Below are 13,047 nucleotides of genomic sequence, written 5' to 3'. Positions count from 1 at the left end.
AAACTGAAGCTGATTTGTACCTCAGTAACTGTGCTTACTTCAGTGAGACAGTGTGATCTAAATCTGAAACCTGGAAGCTAGCAATGCTGAAGTTCTGTTCCCAGTTTTGCTACTTCCTTACTCTTGAGCTTAGGGCAATCTATTTACATTCTTTTCCCAGCTGCAAAATCCAGTTTCTTAGATCTGATGGAGGGTTAAGTAATGTCTGCAAAAGACTGAAATCTTCTGAGGAAAGGAGTGGCCATAGAGTTAATCAGAAAATTTTTGAGGGACCACCTGTGTGGCTCTCTGCCATCCAACCCACACACCTTTCTGGCAGTTGGCCATGTGGCCTGCTGGGGAATGCAGCTTTCCTCAGCATCCAAGCCCCCTGGCAAACAGGAGAGAAACAGGCAGAGTCCCAGATTTGGTGATATTTATTTTCTAACCACTTTGTTCTTTGATCACATTTGTTAACACTGAAGATCTTCTGTTGTAACTCATGCTGAAGTCTATTCAGGGAGTGCACTTTGTACATGAAAATGAAACAAAATTAAATATGTTCCTCACCACTGGGCACGAGGAAGGTCTTTAGAGAGAATTGTCATGTACAAGTTGCTCATAAATCCACCCAGTTAGAGCATGTTAAAACAACTACCATTACGTTCTTTATTTTTTGTTGTCTTTCCTTCTTTACTTGTAGGCCATCCTCTTCCTCCTTCACAGGCAGAAAAATGTATCCTGTATTTTCTACTGCTTTTCTTAGTTGCAAAACCACCATGTTTTCCCAAAACAGGGAACTATTATATGTATTGCTATTATATATATATAACTATTACATATATAACTATAATATGATATTAATTTGTGTGTGTACTGACAAACTTACAGATGTGTCACCTTCTGCTGCCATGTGCATTTCAGTCAGGCTGCCACAAGTTCTTCAGCTTTAGTGTTTGGAAGTCATGCAGCTGGTGAGACAACCTGAGGAGGAGCATGTGTACAGTTGTTAGTTCTTAGCACTTGGCTACCTGTACTGCTTCAATTCCTAGGCAAAGTTTAGTTCTCTGGTGAAGGAAATGCCATAAGTTTAGAAGCATTTACCCTCCAAGTGACTGGAAGGCTTAGGTGGGAGCTCCTGTTGTATGGAATGTGGGTCTCCCAGGACAACACTTAGATTAGACCCGATCAGATTCCTGTGAGCTTCAGTTTCTGAGTTCCCTTTTCACAGCAGCAGCTTCTCTGCTGGTGTTTAGCAGAAGGATGAAATATTGTAACTGCAGGGTTGAGACTGTGTGGGTTGCATTGCTGTGGCTGCTTAGAAGAGTGTGATGTGCAATTTCATGATGCCAGATGCTACTGCCAAAATCAGTAGTCCTGCTGATGGTCTCTTGTGGCCCCCTTTTTGTGGTAGCTCCTGCACTCAAACAGTCATGTAGTCAGTTGGACCAAGCAAAGGATCCATCTGGAACAAACTGGCTTTTTCCTTTTCCTAGGTTAATTTTCAGTTCACAGAGGTGGCTGGCCATCTTGAAAATGAGTGCTAGGCACCAGGAGAGAAAAGGAACACCTGGACAGAGGCAGGGCAGCAGTAACCTTTTTAAGGTTAGGTGGGTAGGACTGGCTGGAGTTAATCATGAAACCACACCCCATGGGAATCTTTTCAGGTTGCAAATAAGAAGAAATGTGCTTATCTCTCTCCTAATTTTCAGTGTCTACTCTGGAAAGATTTCCTGAACAGGCAGGTCTTGTTTGATAGCCTGTTTGCGCCTCATGTAAAGCATCCACTTTTGCAGTTGTGGCTAACCTGTGGGCCACTCCTTCTCTCTTGATAAACGTTCTCTGTACATGCTATTTTTAGGTTATCCATTGATAGTGTAGAAGCAGAGCTGCACTCGCTGTCTGTCAAGACCAGATCTGTTAAAGACAGCATCCGACGAGACCCAAAACTCTTTCACCAGATGGAAAACTTTCTCCAGGTTTGTAGGATATCTGTGTTAATGTGTTACTGTTGCCTGAGTACAGCAGCATTCCTCAGCTGAATGCAATTTGTGTGGACCTGTCAATAAACAGAAGCACTGTTTTAATATGCCTAGCCTGTCAGTTTGTACAAAGGTGTTCCAGCCTCCTGCTGTTTGTCAAGTAAGATTGTTGGAAGGGCTGTGTTTTTACAGGGAGGGATACTGAGTGTACATTGCCCAAGGCTTGTTAGGCAAGCATGTTTAGTGCGTGCGAAGGCACTGATGAAGATCAGTAGTTAAAATATAAGACAATTTGGAGTGGTCTCTGCTTTTGTACTTTGCAGCTGCCCAAAATATAATGTCTGCATGTTAGGTTATTCTGGAGCACATCAGTTTTAGCTGAGGGTGTGCTGAGGGATGAATCTTGATGGCTGGGTGGCTGAAGAGATATTGCTGGAAGCTGGAAGGTTAAGGGACTCTTTTCTCTACTAATTTACCCTTAACACAGAGTCTCTCTTACTCAGAGCCATACCATTAGGCCGTGTGGGTTCTCCTTTTTTTTATTTCATTGAGTTCTGCAATGGCTTTACAGGCCTGGATGTGTATAGCACTTACCTTGGAAGCAGAGTTCTTGGTATTTTCTGAGTATGTGGTGATGCCTTAAGAAATACATATTATACTTCAATTAAATGATTTTTTTTCTGTTTCACACTACAGGTAATTATTAAAAGTAAGAAGGCAGGTGTTGATCTGGAACTTAACCCACCCTGATTTTCAACTTGCAAATGTAGTTAATAGTCCCTGTAGTTTTTCAGGAGATGAAAAGCTGATGAAGAAAGGGGCAGGTTAAGATTGAAATACCTGTCCTCATTCACTCTGAATTGTTGGCTTTTATCCATTGCACCCAGACTCTTTAATGTTATGTTTTAACATGTTTGGGATTTTAAAAAATTTAATAGGTGGTTTTATGTAATGCTACAACCTTGTTTAGGCCACATTCCAAAAGAAATGTTGGAGAAAAAATAATTTTACAAATGCATACCTTGCATAAACACTTCCGGATTTTGTTTCTAAATTACAGGTGATAACCAAGCTGATCTAAAAGTCAGCTTTGATTATTTCACCCTTGTGAATAAACTCCTGAAATATGTGGGAGGAACTATTTTTTGATGTATGCTTTTATCAGTTGTCCAGTTTATCTTCAGGTTTTATTGTGGACATTTTTGTCCCCTCTTTTTTCTTTTTTTTCTTAAGACTACCAAGTCATATTTGTTCCTATCCTAGTGGTAAAATTTTCTAAGTAATTCCTGAAAGGAGGTTTGGATTAAGTGGTCACCAGTGCCTCCAGCTGCATTTTCCCACCCCAGTGCTACATTATGAAAAATGAAAAATATTTAGGTGACTATGAGTTAGAGATTTGTCTGAAAAAATAACTTTTCTTCTCAGGTTACTTTGAGCTACAGGTGGTGTCAGATGGGTGATTGTGCAAGAATAGAAGTGGATAGCTGGTGATGCAGACAGAGGAGACAGGGCACCTAATCAAAGTGTTTTCAGGAGTTCTGCTGCTCAAAGTCTAATCACAGCCTTATTCTCTTCCTCCTGAATCTTCTTCCACTAAACTAGTCTCATCCTGTCTGTATTGCTCTGTACTTATGGTTCAAAGTGCTACTTTAGGGGAACATTTTCTGGATGTGTTAAAATATATGTATTTTCAGTGGTTCCTTACCTTTCAAGTATGAAAACCTTTTTTGTTGTAGTCTATGGTCACATTAGGAAGGAATTGATTTTGTGGTGTATATCCATAAATCAGTTCATGTGTGTTTTTGGAAAAGTGGGGAGGAGGAATTAATCCTTCATGCTTAGCTGAAGGTTGGAAGGGAAATGGGAAAATAAGGAATGAGGAGCTTTTAAGGAGCTCCCAGGAGGTCTGTCAGTGCCCTAGTACAGTCTTTGATTTTACTCATCTAAAACTTAAAGCAGTAAGTTTGTTCAAGGGCTTTTGAGCTTTTTCCTGGTTTCCATCCTAGTCACAAGAATGTACATTTTGATTGATCCATTTTTCCTGACCTTTACTCAGTTTGCTGAAATGGCATGTGTCCTTTTGTTAGTACGAGATCTCCATCAAAATTTTAATTTCCTAGGCTCTGTAGCTTCTAGCTTGGAACATGAATTTCATAAGTTCCTGATATATGCATGACCTGTTGTGACTTTAATTTTTCTATCTGGTTCATGTGTGTATGGTTTTTGCTGCAGTTTGCTGTAAGGCATCTGAAGGAGCTTGAACACCAGAAACGAGAACTGCAAAAGGAGGGAAATGCTCTCATTGACTTTTTCTGTGAAGACAAAGAAACTATGAAGTTGGATGAGTGTTTCCAGATATTTAGGGACTTCTGCATAAGATTCAACACATCTGTTAAGGTAAGAGTGCTGAATGGGATTCTCACACTTCTGAAATGGATATTGGCTCACATGAATTAAGTTGGTTTTTCTGCTTAAGGGGCATTTTGTATCTTGTAGTATTTGATTTATTTGCTCAAATGGCTACAGAAAACTGCACTCCTGGAAGCATTCCTTGCCAGAAGCCAGGCAGGAATGGCCATTGTGAGCAGCCCTGCTGCTCTGCATCTTCTATTTCTGGTGGGAGAGACCACTGGGATGATAGATCAGGGTTGTTCATTGGCCTGCTTGTAAGTGGGCACCTCCCTTCTGTTTTGGTGAGGAGGCTGGTGACTGCTAAGCTGAGCTGTGAGACAGATTGTACAGATTTCCTGACCATGGGTCGCTGTTCAGGTGTTGGCCTGGTAGTATTGGATAGTTGGAAGGGCCTTGAGGTGTGCCCTGCCATTCCTTGAATGTACCTGCCTGAATCCATGCTAGCTCAGGCTCTCCACTGCCTTCCTCTACATGGCTAGAGGCACTTCACCAAGTAAAGTAAGGGCTGTGTATTTTACTTTGTCCTTTCAAAGGATTTTTGTGGGTGAAAACTTGAAACAGGCCTATGGCAGCAAGATACCTTATCCCCAGTGTGAGCATTCATTTGCTGATACCCTGAATTGGTCCTAAAAAATTCAGGAAATGTACCAAGATGGAGGAGCGAGGAGCAGTATTTGTATTAGTGTTGGTTAGTTTTGGTTCAGCAAAGGCTGTGTATTGTTACAGATATTTCTTAGGTCTTTATAAATAGAATTAATGAGCTGGATCGGTGCCCTTTTACAATCTGCCTTTGGCAGCACTTTGGATAAAAGCTTTGGTTCAGAAAGAAGAGAACAGTGTTGATTCGGAGCAAGCTGACAGGATGTTCAGCTAGTGTGCCTGTGGTACCATTAGTTTGCCTAACCTTTACCACCCAAGACAGCGCATAGTTACAGGAGGGTGCACATTGCACAAATGTCTAAAACCAAATGGTGATAGCTGTTGCAGCCAGTTTGCCAAGAGAGGACTTAATCCAGATATGTTCAAATATTGGAGATTGAGGATTTCATTCATAGTCACGTATTACAAGTGGTGGATGGATAGCTATGACTTTTGAGGTCCCCTCTTTGTAATACGCACGTACACTCTAAAAAATGACAAATTAGACTCTTGCTTGCAAATTTGAGAAGATTTGCCTGCTAACTGTGGATTGACCATTGTTCCTACAACATTACCAGAGCAATTTGAATTAAAATGGCAGTTGCGACAAAAAAATGTGATGTGTTGACAGCACATCCAACAGTCTAAAAAGATGGCTTGTACCACCATGGCCATGTGCACATATTTCAAAAGCTTAAACATTTTTTGCAGTTTTTTGGCATGTCTAACTATGTGCTTAAAATAGGTTTTTTCATCTGAATAAAATCTCCTAAAACATGTTCTGGGTGAGGTTAAAATATTCTTTTTCTAATATGGAATATTAGTATTAGTATCTGCAACTATTTTGAACCCTTTCTCTTGACAATGATGTTTTTAAAGTTGAACTTTAGCATTTGGCAAGAATTCATTCTGTAATTCCATACCTGTAAACGAAAGCTTCCTGCCAAACATTTTTCCTGAAATGCAAGTTTTTTCTTTTCCTTTCTTAGATGTTCAGGTTTCTTAGGTCTCTAATGCATCCTATCTTTCAGAGCCCAGCATAGTCTCAAATCCACTTTAAGAGGTGTAGATTAATCCATTCATCCCAAAGCATTAGGCTTTTGTTTACTGAAAGCTTTCAGGTGACTTTTCCTAGTGGTGCAGTTCTTCTGTTGTCACAACAATGGGAAGATTAAACTACACAAAGCGTTAGACAAATAAAGGTGTGATTTTTTTAAACAGCGTGTCATTGATTAGACCAGATTTAACAACATGCTGGAAAATCATGTAATTTTTGAATCCTTTGTCAAGACTAGCCTGTTCCTTCTTTCTTTTGCTACAGCTGTACTGGCTGCAGCAAGCCAAGTTCTTCATTTCAGAAGTAACCCAGAAAGCTCAACCAAAGGTGCAGTTAGATTAAATCTGAAGCCTAGAGGTAACAGTTAAAATGCTGATATTTACAGTAAATCACTGCTAATTATTTTAGTAAAAAAGTGTTTACTGTGTTGTCTTTCAAATTCAAACTACCTGTTCTATAGCTTCCTGAACCAAAATCCCTCAGTTTAGCTGCCAAAAATCTCCTTCCTACCGTGGGCAATCTCTGTACTGCAGTTGGCAGTTTTTGAAACCAACAGTGATTATGAGATCCAAAATTGAAGCGAGACATTGACTGATGGTCCTTGAGTGGTGTCAGTTATGTCTAACTATCGTGAGGCATTGTGTTAACTTATCTATTCGCTTTCATATGCAATTAAGCAATGCCTTTTCACAAAATTTTCAGTCTGTAATGGTAGAGGAAAATATCACTGTGCAGAAATTGGACTTGCTGAGGAACAATTGCAGTGGTAGTAAGGTGGGCTGGAAAAACCACGTTGGCTGTATGCTGGTCAGACAAGTTTGTCTAAAATATGGATGTAAAGATTAGATAGAGGTTTACTCACCTGGTAAGACTGCCACCTTTAACCTTAGTGAGGACTTGGTGCTCTCCATCTTACATCTGGAACGCTTTGGCTCGACCAAAGAGTGGTTGGGCACTGGAACAGGCTGCCCAGGGAAGAGGTCACAGCACCAAGCCTGACAGAATTCAAGTGTTCGGACAATGCTCTCAGGCACATGGTGTGACTCCTTAGAGTGGTCCTGTCCAGGGCCAGGGGTTGAATTCAGTGATCCCTGTGGGTCCCTTCCAACTCAGCATGTTCTGCAATTCTAAGATGTGAAATCTGCTTAGGTTTAATGGGTCAATTTGTTGGTCTTTGCAAGGTCTGGAGGTTTTTTTTGCGTATGCTGACCAGATGGATGTGTCATCCCATTAATTATGCAGGGAGCTGCTCTCCATAGGGTTAATGGTTGCAGGCTGTGGTTGCCACGGTGATTTCATGTGTGTGTATGTATTGGAGGTTGGGAGTGGGTGACAGCAGTACGAGCTAACTTCGATGGGAAGAAATAAAGGGAGAGAGGAAGGAGTGTGCCTTGTTCTTATGCATAGGACACTGTCCTCTGAGACACATATTTGTGATTTTCCTCCTTCAGGAGAATAGGGAACGAGAGATCCAGGAGCTCCATAGTCTGCAAAGGCAAAAGGAGCTGGAGGAGAAGCGTCGATCCTGGGCAGCTGGAGAGCTTGGGAGCTTTGGGCGGAGCAGCAGTGAAAATGATGTAGAGATGTTGGCTAAAAATGGACTTGGAGAATTTCTTCCCTTCTTGCAGCAGAGGCCTCAAAGCCCTTTGTACAGAAACACAAATTCCAGACGCTCTCGACTTTCTTTGGGGATGACTGCAGACAGGGAGTTGCAGAGTTTCCTGGAAATCTCCAAAGATGAGGATCCAAACAAGTTTAACAGCCTTCCCCGTGCAAACACCCGGCAAGCAAAACCTAACGTAGCCTGGACGGAATCCAAGGAGACAAGAGATCTCAACTTAAATACCTTGCACTTGCACCAGCAGTCTGAAATGGAAGTGAAAAGTGGTGGCCCCGTGCAGGTGCCTCCAGCTCAGCCCAGCCACCTCAGCGGCTCAGCCAGCCCTGGTGCCCATTACTCACAGAGGAGCACCGACTACAACTTGCACACTTGCAACGCGTCCTGTGAGGAGTCCACAGACATCAGTGCTCTGGCCCTTGCAATTGAGGAGCGTGAACTTGTTAAAGGGCTACGAAAGTTTGATATCCAAGGAGCAAAGCCTGCAGAAGATGCACCTTTAATATATTTAGAGGATGCTGGTGGGACAGACCTGGAGACTCTGGATGATCTGAGCTTCCGTTCCATGAGCACTGCCGATGATGAGCTGCCTCCAGCTGGCAGGAGTTCCAGAGAGGCCCGTGACCATCAAACCAGGGCAGTGGGTTGCAAGACTGAAGCTTTAGAGCCCAGCAGCAGCAGCCCTATGTCTATGGATACAAGTGTTTCAGGAAGTAGGGAAGATGGGCCAGCATGCTACATGTCAGATACCACAACTGATTGTTCTTTGACATTGGACTCTGAAGAGGGAAACGATTTTAAATTGGCAGACAACGAAATAAGAAGTGAGGCTGGCAAAGCCTGCTCTTCTGGCAATGATGCTCCACACAAGGCTAGATCTTTCTTCTCAAACCTGAATTCCACCTCTGACAAGGACTTGTCTCTTCACACTTCTGCCAAGGATAAGGATGATGCTGATAGCAAACACACCCTTCCTAAAGAAAAACCCATAAAAAATAAAGATCTAGTAGGACCAAAGACAAACTCTCTAAAAGATCGATCTCCAAGCTCCACAAAACCCAGTGGCACTCGCCCTAGCCACACAGCTCCTTCCAGACCTGTCAGAACTTTGAATGCCTCCGAGAATGAAAGTATGAGGAAAGTGGTGCCTATTTCTCGGTCGAACAGGGCACCCAGCACCGTGAAAAAGCCAGAAGCCAAGCCAGCCCTTCGTGAAAGCAGCGCCGTGGAGAGTCGGCTGTCTCACCGCAGCTCTGTCCGAGGCACGACAGACACGCTGCCAAGAAGTCCCTACAGGCACAGCATGTCAGTAGAAGAGCCAAAGTTACGAAGGGGCACTGTCACCTCAAGCAGTGCTCATTTCGAGAGGGACAGAGTCGCTCTCAAGAAGCCAATCTCTAAACCCATTAGGAGTAGTGTCAAATCAAAGACAGATGAAACAAAGATGTGTCGCTCCAGTGTAAAACCTCAGACCCCTGCAGATGACACCAAGGTTGCCACAGTCAGTATTCCCAAAGCACCACCTGCTGTCCCAAACTTTGCAAGGAATACAGTGGCCTCTTCTTCAAAGCGTGCAAAAGTGGATCTATCCACCTCATCCAGACCTCCCCCCATCACAAGGTCTGTGTCCCAGAGGCTGCCTAAAGTGAAGCCAGCAGCAACTTCTGATGATCCAAATCCAAAGGAGAACAGCGTGAGTACTTTAAAGAGAGCAAACAGTGCCAGAGTGGTTGGAAGAAGCGTCCTGCAGGGAGAAGCTGTCAGCACCAAAGCAGAGCCTGCACCAAAGGAACAGGGAACAGTGGAAAAGGCATCACTTAAACTGAAGGATGCAAACCGAACCACAATTGGTAAAATCCTGAAGCCATTATTGAAATAAGGGAGAGGGGTTTTTTTAATCTTGGAATGTGAACACTTGTCCAAGCACTGGATGTCTGTGTAGTGAAATTCCTTAAAACACTAACCTTGCCAATACATGGCATCATGTGCTTATTGAAGTACGGCACACTGTTGGAAAAGGGCAAGTAGCTGTGTTCTGGTCTAAATCCTTTTTTATGAATTTGAATGTATTTAAAGCTACTGTGATGGAATGTGAGCAGAACAGCAAATCTTCGCATTTGTGATAAAAAAAGTTACCAAAAGCCAAAAAGTTTTAAGAAGTTTTAGCTACGAGATGAAACACTTTGTGACAGAAAACGTGGATTAAGGCCAGTTTTTTTGTGTGTGTATAAGATTCTTCCTAGGATTCAAGCCTTTGTGCTTGTTGGTTTCTTATTTGATGTCAAAATGAATCCTGTGGAACAGTACTGAAATGAACTTAGGTGATTGTACTTTCCATTGCTATCAATTCCTTGGATTCGGGAGCTCTTTTTGCCTGTTGCAAAGTCCATTGCTGGCAATTGGACAGACTGGGAACGGCTGGCCAAAAAATTGTAAAACAAGACCTTTGCTGTTTATGGCTGTCTTTAACCTCCCTGAAGAATTTATAGCATGTTTTATGAATTCGTATGTGTGTCTGGGGAAGGCTTTCTGCTGGGCAGGAGGCTTGTTCTCCAAGGATGTGGCAGCATTGTCTTGCATGCACAAGTGGATATGGCTGGTGCTGCATTGGATAGCACAGCTGGAGGCTGTGCCTGGTGGAAGGGCCATTGGCATGACGACTACTCCTGACTTGTTTTGATCACAAGCAAACTTGCCAGCTTTTGGTCATACAGAAGTGCCATATATTTATGATACATATCAGGATGTTTGCAGCTCAGCTCTTGAAGGCTGCAATGTAGTACTGAGCACTTTCTTACCATTCCATGTTTCCACTGGTTTGTATACTACCAAACTACTTGAATGTTGCAATGGCTCTGGTTGAGCCATTCGTTTCCCTGCCTCCTCCTCCTCCTCCACTCCTGCTCCTTGTCAACAAGAATATTTAGCATGAAACACAGAGCTTACGCATGACAATGTTTTTGTAGAGTTCTTTGGTTGCTTCAAATGTGGTTTTTTTATGTTTAAAGAGTCTAAAGGAATTAAACTAGCATTTGATAAGCTTCTTGCAAAGTAAAAACACCCCTTTTTACTTGCAGATACAAATTTTAACTTCTGTAAGACTTAAGATACAGAGAATGCGGGGAAACTCATTCAGCATGCTGTGCATCTTCCCAATAGAAATGTATTTAGGTGGGGAAAGTGCTGTTCTCCTAAGCATTTTATTTAAAGAATTGCCTTTTATTCACTTATGAATGAAGCCTCATTTAAGAATAAAATAAAAAACAAAAGGGAAATCTCTTTGGACAAGTGGCACTGACATGCTAGTGCTAGATCTGTTTGTCTGCTCTGTCCCTCTGTGCTGGGAGAGTGTAATTCAGTGAGAATGAGCTCACATGCTTCTCACGGGCTGGTATCAGGGACAGCTGGCTTTGAGGTTTGAATCTGGCAAGGGGCCTTTGGCTCCTCCCACGTACCAGCCAATCTTGATGCAGACATCATACCCAAACACCATAAAGTATTGCACAGGGCCTCTTGTTTGTGTCTGTCCCACAGGGAGAATTTATAGAGCCCACTTTTCTGCAAGGGCAAATATTTTGCTTTTTGGATAAGCTTTTTGGTTACTGCCTCCATTGTGGGTTAGATACAAAAGCATCTCCCTTTATATTTGTATCTGTATGGATGTATGCACATCTGCAAGAGCAGATGATTGACCTTTTTCATTTTTTTTAAAGAAAGCAACAAATTTTATTGGTAGCAATCTTGAAAAATAATTTAAATGTGTTTGGAACATGTAAATAAATTTCTATAAATCTGTGTAAAAGAAAACCAACTGTATTTAATGGAACATTTATACATTTCTGAGTAACTCGGTAGTTTAATAAAGTTCCCATTTACTGGGTATGATGTTTTTACTTTCTCCTTCCTATTACAGTCTTGGCTTTGGTCCTGGAGATCTCAAGCAGCTGAGTCTGGGTGGGTGACTGTGGGAAGGACTCTACAGCAGAAATCATGGTGCTTGAAATCCTGGGGTTTTTTTTATATTGGGACATGCAGTTGAACTGCAGTTTCTGAACATTTTTGGGCTGGGACTTTCTGCACAGGTTTGGGTATAACATAGAAGGCATTAGAGGTAGATGCAGCACTTCATGTGCACACTGTATGTTGTGGCCAAGACAAATGTTCATGGCACTGACAAGTCTGGATCTGTCGCTATCTTCATGCCTTTGAGCTTAGCACACTTTATTGAGAAATTCTGGTCTACAACTCCCAGGACTGTGGAAATACAGAACAGCCTGTTTTTCAGGAGCATGTGGTGACTTTTGCACTGCAATTGTGAATTTTTCAGTTTTGTCCCACTCTCCCATTGTTTTTCCTTCTTTATTGCATACTAAAGAACATCTATTCAGCAGAAAAAAAGTGAAATCCAGCCAGCCTCCTTGTCCTCAGGGAACATTTCCTCTTCTCTGCTATGGAAATCATTTCTGGACTGGAATTGCTGCTTTTTGCAAACTTGTTTAGCCTCTGACTTTTCTAGTTTGGTGAGTGTCTCTCCCCTTTTGGAGTGGCAAGCACCTGCTGTCTGCCAGTGCTGAGTGACGGCTGCTGGTGGAATCTACGTGGGAAAGCCCTTCACCATCAAAAGGTGTGTCTCAAAAGTTTGTTTTTTAAACTTCATTTTTATGTCAAAAGGGTTTATAATTACCAATTCATTATTTAAACTACCAGGTGTGAGAGACAGCGATGCCCCTATAGGTTAAATTTCCCATGCCATACAATTTTCCCAAAGGCTAGCAGGGCACGGACTCGCCTGGTTGCAGTTGGCTTTCACAAAAGAACTCAGACCTTGTGTCCTGCTTGGTTCTGCTGAGTGGCTGATGCTTCTGGCTGTGACCTGGGTCCATCAATCTCCTCTGGTCACTATTGAGGTGGCAGTGAAGTGGGTGAGCCCAAGGGACCATGAGGGTAATCTGGAGCTGTGGAGCTGGTGAAGATTGAGAGATAGAGGGAAGCTGTGGGAGTAAGAGGTGCTGATTCATACTTGGAGGAATTTAATATTCACATCTCATGTGGGAACTGCATACAGATGAGGGGCTCGGTGAATCCCTCATTACAACAGCTCATTAAATTATCAAGAAAGACAGAAAGGGTTCCCATCACACCTCCCACAGTGCACAAGCCTGGACTATGTCATTCAAAATAACCTGTCAGTATCTTTCTAATCTTAGGGTCCGTCTGTGTGGATGGATGCAGACAGCCACACGCTGCCTCCTGCCTAACCCTTCCCGAGGCAGCTCTGTGCTGGGAGTGTTCCCTGGGCACTGACCCCGAGCTCCCAGCCCGGGGCTGTCACTGCACATCCCTCATCTCTGAGCTGTCAC

General features: G+C 42.7%; 1 protein-coding gene across 1 annotated transcript in view; it reads left to right on the top strand.

The window, feature by feature from the left end:
• FHDC1 (FH2 domain containing 1) overlaps positions 1 to 11,535 on the top strand; it is a 32,002-nt gene extending 20,467 nt beyond the window's left edge. The window contains exons 9-11 of the mRNA XM_058803680.1: positions 1,841 to 1,958; positions 4,194 to 4,358; positions 7,521 to 11,535. Of these exons, the coding sequence (XP_058659663.1) occupies positions 1,841 to 1,958; positions 4,194 to 4,358; positions 7,521 to 9,566 (2,329 nt within the window). The 3' untranslated portion in view covers positions 9,567 to 11,535. The remainder of the gene's footprint in view (positions 1 to 1,840; positions 1,959 to 4,193; positions 4,359 to 7,520) is intronic.
• The last annotated feature ends 1,512 nt before the right edge of the window (positions 11,536 to 13,047 follow it).

The sequence above is a fragment of the Ammospiza caudacuta genome, chromosome 4 (assembly GCF_027887145.1).
Source record: "Ammospiza caudacuta isolate bAmmCau1 chromosome 4, bAmmCau1.pri, whole genome shotgun sequence".
Classification (NCBI taxonomy): Eukaryota; Metazoa; Chordata; class Aves; order Passeriformes; family Passerellidae; genus Ammospiza; species Ammospiza caudacuta.
This window is presented reverse-complemented; position numbering and strand designations above follow the sequence as displayed.